The sequence below is a fragment of the Rhinopithecus bieti genome, unplaced genomic scaffold (genome assembly GCF_001698545.2).
Source record: "Rhinopithecus bieti isolate Rb0 unplaced genomic scaffold, ASM169854v2 scaffold_39746, whole genome shotgun sequence".
NCBI lineage: Eukaryota > Metazoa > Chordata > Mammalia > Primates > Cercopithecidae > Rhinopithecus > Rhinopithecus bieti.
This window is the reverse complement of record NW_016816960.1, coordinates 494-10,000: the sequence shown is the minus strand read 5'-3', so window position 1 is coordinate 10,000 and position 9,507 is coordinate 494. Positions and strand designations below refer to the sequence as shown.

Genomic DNA, 9,507 nt, shown 5'->3' with positions numbered 1-9,507 from the left:
ATGTTGGCTGATTACCGAAATTCATAATTAGCAACTTGAGAACCCAATCATATCTTAACCATCTTTGCATTTTTCAGCATGTCTTGAATAGAGAATTTATGAAAATAAATGTTTGCATAAGCTGATAAAGGAGATGAAGAAAAACGCGGAGGAGAAAACCAACGGTGTGGGATCAGAAAATCCAAGAGAAGAGAGTGTTTCTGAAGAATGAAGCAATACTGAATGCTGCTGAGAAGTCAGAATGATGAAGCCTGAAAAGTTTCCCCTAAATGTGGCAGCATAAAGGATTCAGGAGAACACTGACTTTTATTGAGGAAGACAGGCCAAATGTTGTTTGGAGTCACTGCATTTTTTAGGCAAGTCAATTAGACAAGCTTTTTTTTTTTTTTTTTTGAGACAGTCTTGCTCTGTCGCCCAGGCTGGAGTGCAATGACGCAATCTCGGCTCACTGCACCCTCTGCCTCCTGGGTTCAAGCAATTCTCCTGCCTCAGCCTCTGAGTAGCTGGGATTACAGGCGTGCACCACCACACCCGGCTAATTTTGTATTTTTAGTAGAGACGGGGTTTCACCATGTTGGTCAGGCTGGTCTTGAACTCCTAACCTCATGATCTGCCTGCCTCAGCCTCCCAAAGTGCTGGGATTACAGGCGTGAGCTACCGCACCCGGCCTGGCAAGCTTCTTCTTGAGAAAGGATGAACAGTTCTCAGCAAAGAGGAGTCATCATTCTTCTGAACCACCATGAACATTCCAGAGAAGAGGTAGATAGAAAGCTAGATTCTGGAGGATGTGCTACAGTGAGCTAGGCCCTCAGGCAGGTGGTGGTGCCCAGAAGAAATGGCAGTATGAGCCCAGGCTCCCCTGGTCCTAAGAGAATGTTTTAGACTAGACGTCTAGGAGAAAAGTCCAGGCACTGTCTTCATAGACCTGCATCAGGCTGGTCCTAAGTCTCCTGTTCCAGCTACATAGTGGACACCTCCCTCTGGACTATAGCACACAGGACCACAGCGCAACTGGGGCTCTTCCTCCTCATACCAGCGCTGTTCACTGAAGTCAGGGAAGAAGGCTGCAATCTCTCTGCTGGCTGAAACCACAGAGTCTGTAAGGGGAGATAAGACAGAGAAGGGGTTCTCACATGGTAGAAGCAAGAGGCAGTCATAATCAGGTTCAGAATCCTGAGCCTCTACTCTGCCTGCCCCTTCAGTCCTGGGGCATGTAAAGAAAGTCCACAGGCCACATCTGCCAACATGGCTACAAAGACCAGAAACACAAATGGAAGAAAGCTCATTGGAGGGACCTGGCTGTCAACTCTATCACACAGCCTGCCCGCTAACCCCAAAATATCCTATGGCTATGGACAGGGGACTCACCCGAACCGTGGGTGGTGTTGCGGGTGTCGGTGAGGCCGAAACTCCCACGAATGGAATCTGGGGCCACATGGCGTGCTCGGAACACTCTGGTGGGTCCCATGAGCGTCCTCCAGAGCTGGATGGCATCCTTGTGGGCAAGGATGTAGGCTCGGATTGGCCCGCTGTGAACAAAACAAGCAAATGTGAGGAATCTGGCCATCTAGACTAGGAGGGTGTGCTGTGAACAGGGCCTGAATAAACATACACTCTATAAGAGTTTTCCTGCCTTTCCAGCTGAGCACCAATGCTGCTTCAAATAGGAGACACGGAGCCCCTGCTGGTGTACATAAAGCCTGAAGAGATCAGCAGGGTGGCTATGCAGCATTCAATGGGACTTTGCTAAACCACCACAGGACAGGTGCCTAACAGGTCAGCATTGGCTCAGTGACAGCCCAGACCCACGTTTCTTCAGACTTGACATTGATTACAACTTTATTTTTTGAGATGGAATCTCACTCTGTTGCCCAGGCTGGAGTACGATGGTGCAATCTCGGCTCACTGCAACCTTTACTTCCCGAATTCAAGTGATTCTCTCGCCGCAGCCTCCCGAGTAGCTGGGATTACAGGCACCCACCACCATGCCTGGCTAATTTTTTTGTATTTTTGTTTTTTGTTTTTTTTTTTTTGAGACAAAGTTTCACTCTCTTTGCCCAAGCTGGAGTGCAGTACCACGATCTTGGTTCACTTCAACCTCCGCCTCCCGGGTTCAAGCGATTCTCCTGCCTCAGCCTCCTGAGTAGCTGGGATTATAGGCACCTGCCACATGCTGGGCTAAGTTTTTGTAATTTTAGTAGAGACGGGGTTTCACCATGTTGGCCAGGCTGGTCTCAAACTCCTGACCTCAAGTGATCCACCCGCCTTGGCCTCCCAAAGTGCTGGGATTACAGGCATGAGCCACTGTGCCTGGCCTGATTACAACTTTAAAGAACGGCAGTGAAATGAACAAATCCATTTAGGGGCAGGGAGATTTGCCTCAGTGGATAAAGATGCTGGAACCAAATTAGAAGTACCTGGCCATGAACTCCACCAGCCGCTGATAGAAAAAACGCCCTGCAAAGAGAGAGGACCTTCATCAAGATACCTTCATCCTGGTGCCCAAGGCAACTTTCTGTACTTCTACCTCCTTACCTAGAATAAAAATTGTTTTAGAGAAAAGAACAAGCACCTTGGAGTCTGACAAACCTGGGTCTGAATCTAAGGTCTGCCACTTACAACCTGCGTAGTTTTGGGTAAATCATTAACCTCCAAAACTTGGCTTCCTAATCTGTGTACGAGGGATACAATAACACTTACTTTTTAGAGTTGTTGGGAAAACTGAATGAAAAAATGAGCATGAGGACAATGTCTGACGGTGAAAATTCATTCACTGTGTGTTAACTACTGACATCAGGACATAAAACTAAGTTTCTGGTTGGGACTACACGGTAGAACCCTCCTTGGGAAAAAAAGATGGATAATCATGAAAAGTGTGTGTTTTAAACCAAGATTTTAGAAATCTGGCTGCAACTGTACACGGTTGGTAGGTCAGAGAGCCTGCCATTGTGTTCCAGGTAAAATCTCTCTTACTGGCCTCTTCGGATTGAGGCACCTTCCATTCAGAGGACTACTGATCCTACCTTCGTGCTCTCGGTAAAACTTCTGGCAGTCTTCCTTTCTCCACAGTAGTTCTCTCATTCGTACAATCAGGAACTTGTTGCTTAGAATCTGCTGATGAACAGCCTGAATAAAGACCACCCCCAAAATAAAAATCAATCAGGAGACTGCAACTGACCAAAAGAAACCATGAGGACCACTTGTTGCTCAGGACTTGAGGGTTTGTCCCACTGGAGGGTGAGAAGACGAGGTGGGGTTAGGTCAAGACCTTCAGTCATGCAGCTACAGTGTGCACCTTGGGTGAAAGGGGATAGGATGCACTGTCTCTACTTTTCTATACCTGTAGCCCCTTGAGCTCAAGACCACAGGACCCACCACTCAGACCATTGTAAAAGTCTTATTAGTGGTCCTGCCTTGAGTTTCTCTCACTCCCTCCAAACCATCACACTTGATAGATGAGAAACTCTGTAATTAACGTGTCACACTCTGATCAAGTGTTAAGTAGTTCCTGTTATTCAAGGAACGAAGTGCAACCACTTTAGCCCAGTGCTCAAGGTCATACTTTCCTTGCTCTGTACCAATTCTCCAGTCTCACCAATCCAGGCTGCCTGCGGCCCTCAGACCCATCACATGCATTCCCTCCTCAGCATCTCCCTTCTGTGCAACACCTGTCCTTCTCCTGGCACTAACCAAAGTTTACCATTCCTTTGAGGCCCAGTTGAGTCCTGCCACTTCCAGGCTCCCATTCCTGACTGCCTGGATCTTCCTCTGCACCACAGTGGGCTTACTTAGCAGTGCTACTCCGTTAGTATTTATTAAACTGTGGTACGCAGAATGTGAAAATGACCCCGAGCCCCACCAAGATTTCCCACCCGAATCTCCAGGACTGTGAATATGATGCAATATGATTATGTTACATTATATAACAATAGGGATTTTGGAGGTATAATTAAGTTACTCATCAGTTGATTCTGCTGTAATCAAAAGGAAGATTATCCAGGTGGGCCTAATCACATGAGCCCTGTGGGATTAGAATTGTGAAGGCTCAATGCCAGGCATTTTCTCTGGCTAGAGGCTGAGGAAGTCAGATTCAAAGCATGAGGATTCGATGCACTGTAGCTGTCTTGAAGATAGAGTGGGCCATGTGATGAGGGATGTGAGTGGTCTCTAGAAACTGACAGGAGTTCCTGCCTGAAGGCCAACAGAGAAATGGCAGCCTCAGTCCTTCCATCTTAAGAAATCAACTCTGCCAACAACCTGAATGAGTTTGGAAGTGAATTCTTCCCCCAGACCCTCCAGATAAGGGCCTGGTCAGCCAATACCTTGACTTTGGCCTTTTGAGACATTAAGCAAACAACTCAGCCAAGTCTATGGACCTCTAAACTACTGAACTGTGAAGTAACAAATGAGTGTTGTTTTAAGCTCTCAAGTCTGGAGTAATGTGTTATGTAGCAATAGAAACGAACACATATACATTGTCCTGAGATTTGGTTCTATTATTGCTTTGGGTCCTTTCTTATATTTTAGATGTGCCTCAAGTCTCCAATAGATTCTTAGCCTCCGCAGGTCAGAGTTCATGGCTTCTAGCTTTCCCTCCACAGCATCCAGCACAAGTCTGTGTTGTCAGTCACCATAAGTGGCCTGATGGCACCTGAAGTGGTGGCAATTCCCAGGGCATGTGGTAGAGGCTTAGGATTCATTCTTACCTCCAGAATCAGTGGATGGGCGACTGCATCAGGCTTGATCAGGGCTAGAGTGAGCTGGAGCGCCTGAGGGCTTCGCAAGATTGAGGCCATCTCACTCCTGCCATTAGAAAGCTGTATTAGGAACCCTTCAGGACTGCACTCCCAGCCTTCCCTACATTGAAGCCATGAAGCCTTGCAAGCCAACGTGTGCTCTCACTCCTGACACTCATAAAGAACCTGACAGTTTCATCTTAAAGCCATATACATTATTTTATTTAATTGCCCATTTGGGCTCATGGGATCAAGGGAGGGGAGTGGTAGAGGGAGCATTCAAGTTTCCCTGTGGAGTATACAATCTGGTGCAACTGTAAGCCTATGAAGGAGTTACCCATTCAAAAGAAACTCAAGTTTAAATACTGTCTCTGCCAATATCCCTTCCTAACTTCCTTTTGTATTTTACAGAGGATTTGCAACTTATACTCCTCAACAGCCTATCCACAAGGGTATAATCTCTTAAAATCTTCCATCTCATAGTGCTCTCCTGTTAAATCTAGAATTGGAATATTGATGGACAGGAACTGAGGTGCTGCCAGGATACCAAAAAGTCTGCTGGATAAACACCATCTCTATTCTAATATTATGGAGAGATCAGGATCTCCTATGCCCAAATCAAACCTGTTAATACACTCAGCTGTCCTCAGTGGCAAGACCTGTCAACACGCAACTCCAATGTCAGGAACAAGTCATAACCATTTTGCATTTGAAACAGTGCCTGGCACAAAGGTGCTTGATCAATTTTATTTACTAAATAAACCTATATAGTCTTAATTCTATTCATCTTTGTATTCCTAGTGTCTAGCATGGTGTAAGAGCTCAACATTGTAGAAATGATATAATGGACATAAAAGCATTTTATAAACTGGACTAATGGGAATTTTGAGGTCTTTTCCAACTGTGAAATCTGAGTTATATGTGAGAAATTGATCACCTCTGCAGGAGTAAAGACTTTGTCTCAAAATCTTATCTCTATTATCTCTCATTTGGCCATGTGTAGTGGCTCACACTTGTAATATCAGTACTTGAGGTCAGGAGTTTGACCTGGGCAACAAAGCAAGACCCTGACTCTACTATATGTGTGTGTGTGTGTGTGTGTGTGTATAAAGTCTCTCATTTGTCAATAAATACAGAGAAGGCTTCCATGAACACAGGCAGGGACAAAGTCTAGACAACATTCTCATTTATCTTATCCTAAAGCCTGTCAATCATGTTAAAGGTGGTATTAGAATTTGGTGCAAGCAAAGAAATTATGTCATGGTCTCCTCTATTCATGTCCTTTCTACAGTTTTCAAGCTGATTTTCCACTCAAACCATAAAGCCACGCCCAATCTAACCAGCACAAGATCAGCCAACCCACTCTCCCTAATGCCACAGGTGGTAACATGTCATTTTCAGCAGTTGTCTACAGAGACATCCATGACACCTCCCCTCCCTCACTCTTCATATGCACACAATCACTAACTTCGGGCAATTTTCCCTACCTAATATATCTCAAAACCCATACCATTCTCCAATCCTCAACTACTATCACCGTAACTTTAAGACATCATCATTCCTCTCTGGACATCTTGACAGCCTCCTCTTTGGTCTCCCAGTTTCTGTCCTACCAACCTCTACAATCTCCACACAGCAGCCAAAGTGAACCAAACATGCAAATCTAATCATATGGTTCCCCTCCTTAACCCTTTAAAGGGCACCCTGCTCTTAGAATAAAAACCAAAATCCTTATCACGGCCTCCCAGGCTCTGCATGATCTTGTGGTTCCCCACGTACCTCTCTAGCCTCATCTGGAACCCCACACTCCGTAAGTTTCTCTGGCTCCAACCTCATGGGCCTTTCAGTTTGGAAAGACCTTCTGGCTTGACAGCCTTTGTGTGAGTTTTCGCAGTCCTGAATGTGCTTTCTCTGGTTGCCTCCTGCTCACCTTAATGATCTTAGCTCACTTCCTGTTGTACTTTCTCACAGCTCCTTGCAAGTTTCCTTCAGTTCCATCTTCTCCACCAGAAGGTGTAAGAAGTACCTAGCACACCGCTGGCTCTTAACAGTATCTGAATGAACCAATGAATGCATCTGATCCAGCTATTCCAAGGTCAGGCTGCCAGGGGTTCTCCTAGCAAGAACACGCGGCCTGCAGGGAGGACATGGTTCCTTTATTAATGCAGCTAAGTTGTGGCGCTCTTCACTCTTGGTTTACAACAAACGGACACGTCGAGAATCCTGTTCGACTTAAAGGTGACTCCATCAGAGAATTAAAAATTTTAGGCAGGGCTTGATGTCTCACGCCTGTAATCCCAGCACTTTGAAAGACCGAGGCGGGCGGATCACGAGGTCAGGAGATCAAGACCATCCTGGCGAACGTGGTGAAACCCCGTCTCTACTAAAAATACGCACACACACACACACAAATTAGCCAGGCGTGACGGCGCGCACCTATACTCACAGCTACTAGGGAGGCTGAAGCAGGAGTATTGTTTGAACTCCGGAGTTGGAGGCTGCAGTGAGCCAAGATCGTGCCATCGCACTCCAGGCTGGCGACAGAGCCAGACTCCGTCTCCAAAAAAGAGTAAAGCTATCGGTACATTGCCCCCCAGCACTAGAGCGGGCCACCACTCGGATTCCTGGAGGGCGGCGGCCCAGTCCTAGTCCACCCATGCACCGCCCGGATCCGCGCCTCTACCCCTGTGGCCACGCCCTCCAGCCCCCCCGGGGTCACGGCTTCAACTCTCGACCCAGCCCCCTACTTCTCTAGGCCTACAACCGCGCAGCCCTCGTACCCCTGGCCTAAGCCCACCCCAGATTCTAGGTCATTCGGAGCCCCAGTGCAGCGGAAGTCCGGCTCCGGGTTCACCTTGTCCTCCCGCACAGGGCCCGGCCACCAGGCGCCACGCTGGATAGCCTGCGGCCCTCCCGGGGTCCTTCAGGCGCTTGTTGGGCAGCCCTGCTCGGGGTCCTCGTTCGGTTGCGCAGCGAGGTCAAGCGAGGTGTGAGGAACCCTAGCGGGCAGCGGGTTTCCTAGGCGGGTGCACTTGCCGCGACGGGAGTGGAGGATGAAGCCGTCCTGGGCGGCGGAACTGGCTTGTGGGAACCGCCCCTCGGAAGCCGGCATGGGCGCCCTGGGCGGAAGGGAGTGCCGGGCCGGGTGCCGACGCAGTGCTACGCAAAGTGGCGGAAGCCAGAGGACCGGACGGGCCCGTTCAGGGTGGCGGGCCGGCGGGGGCGTTGCGGGCCAACAGGGACACCGACGGGAACCTTGCCCACCTTGTTATTTTCTATGTCTAGGGTAGTTCCTGGAACATGGTTGATGCCCAGTATTTGTCAGAAGTACGCGGAGGGCAAAGAACTTAAGCGCTCGATCGCGAGGGCACAGGCAGCCCTTCAAAGTCTTTTGAGCTTGGCACGAAGGATCGTAGCTAACTAATATGGGGGTTGATGAAGGAGAATCCTTGGCTGGAGCCCAGGTGTGCATAGGGCCTGAGGGAAGCAAGTCATAACGGCCTTTCACATGTAATTAGGAATCCGGGCAGCAGGTTGGTGGTTGCGTTACTCTGGAGTCTATTGAAGCAGACCAGGGTGAGGAGATTAGAACTGGGGGTGTTCCTGGTGTGTACTGGGATGTATGGAGAGGATGGGGACAGGGAGAATGGATCGGGGGTCACCTGTGGCAGGTGTGACCAGAAACTTGGTGACAGGCTTAATAAAGGTGGTAAAAAAAAAAAAATGTGTTTTGGTTTCTTGGAGTTTTTTTGAGGGAAATCACTGAGAATGAGAAGAGTGAAAATAAACGATAACTGTCATCAATTTAAAGACTTAACTTGCACATTTAACTGACTTCAGTGTCTGCCTACACAGGTATTGCCCTCTTGGAAGGTTTGTCCCCAACTCCTCATGGCTTCTCTCTCTGCAGCAATAAGAAGCCACTTCCCATTAGTTTCTTGATACCCAGTCACCTTTGGGAACTTCTGAGGAAAGTTTTTCCAGTCTCTCCAGAGACCCTTGCATTTCTTCCTTTTTTGTTTTGAGCCCTGACCACCACCCCCTACTCTAACCTTAACTCCTCTGATACTCAGTTCCAATCCTAACCCAAGCCCTAGTCCCTAAATTTATAACCCTTTAATCCTAGACCTGGTCTCTAGATCCTGAGGCCTTGATGCTTATCTTCTAACCTCCTAATCCCAACCTCTAATCCCTAAACCTCAACCCATGACCTCTGATTCTCAAACCCCAGGCCCCCAACCCTGACTCCAAAAATGACAACCCAGTACTTCTCCCTACCCTGAGTCACAGACAGAGGGAGCTGTAGCAGCTGAAACTGCAGTAGGCCAAAGGACCCAGTGAGTTAGCCAGCAAACTACTCTAAATACAAGATATGGTGGATAATGTGGCAAGCCTAAACAAATCTTCCTCGAAGATGAGCAACAAAAATCCCAGTCATTATGACTACACCTCTGTATCTCAACAAAGAGGCTTAAATCAGCAAGTCATCCCAGCCCCTGAAGGAAGAGAACAGTCCTTGTAAGTTGCAAAGCTCTCAGAGGATATGGGTGGTTCAGTAAAGCCCCTGTTCTAGGACACAGCAAAAGAAACAACACAATAACCACTATGGCCCTGTAGATGAGGCCACAGCCAACATCGCCATCCCTGAGTCTTCCTTTGCAGAATGATCATCAGGACTCCAGAAGTCCCAGCAAACCAGTAGCAACCCAGCTGAACAAGAAGACAAGAACCCTATGTGAAGCCAAATTCCAGACAACTGATATAGATGGCA

At 47.9% G+C, this 9,507-nt stretch overlaps 1 protein-coding gene and 1 pseudogene across 6 annotated transcripts in view; both read right to left on the bottom strand.

Annotated features, from left to right (window-relative positions):
• Positions 1 to 2, bottom strand: part of LOC108517613 (rRNA-processing protein FCF1 homolog pseudogene) — a 6,087-nt pseudogene extending 6,085 nt beyond the window's left edge.
• NME6 (NME/NM23 nucleoside diphosphate kinase 6) overlaps positions 1 to 8,458 on the bottom strand; it is an 8,661-nt gene extending 203 nt beyond the window's left edge. The window contains exons 1-7 of one of the 6 annotated variants that reach the window (XM_017855731.1): positions 7,517 to 8,457; positions 6,516 to 6,870; positions 4,707 to 4,803; positions 3,024 to 3,126; positions 2,418 to 2,457; positions 1,369 to 1,529; positions 1 to 1,097 (exon numbers count right to left, since the gene is read on the bottom strand). The exon at positions 1 to 1,097 is cut by the window's left edge and continues 203 nt beyond it. In XM_017855731.1, the coding sequence (XP_017711220.1) occupies positions 931 to 1,097; positions 1,369 to 1,529; positions 2,418 to 2,457; positions 3,024 to 3,126; positions 4,707 to 4,803; positions 6,516 to 6,529 (582 nt within the window). In that variant the 5' untranslated portion in view covers positions 6,530 to 6,870; positions 7,517 to 8,457 and the 3' untranslated portion in view covers positions 1 to 930. Of the gene's footprint in view, positions 1,098 to 1,368; positions 1,530 to 2,417; positions 2,458 to 3,023; positions 3,127 to 4,706; positions 4,804 to 6,515; positions 7,094 to 7,516 lie in introns of those variants that run through there. The other 5 variants (XM_017855732.1, XM_017855733.1, XM_017855735.1 and 2 more) reach the window with 5 other exon arrangements.
• Between the last annotated feature and the right edge of the window lie 1,049 nt (positions 8,459 to 9,507).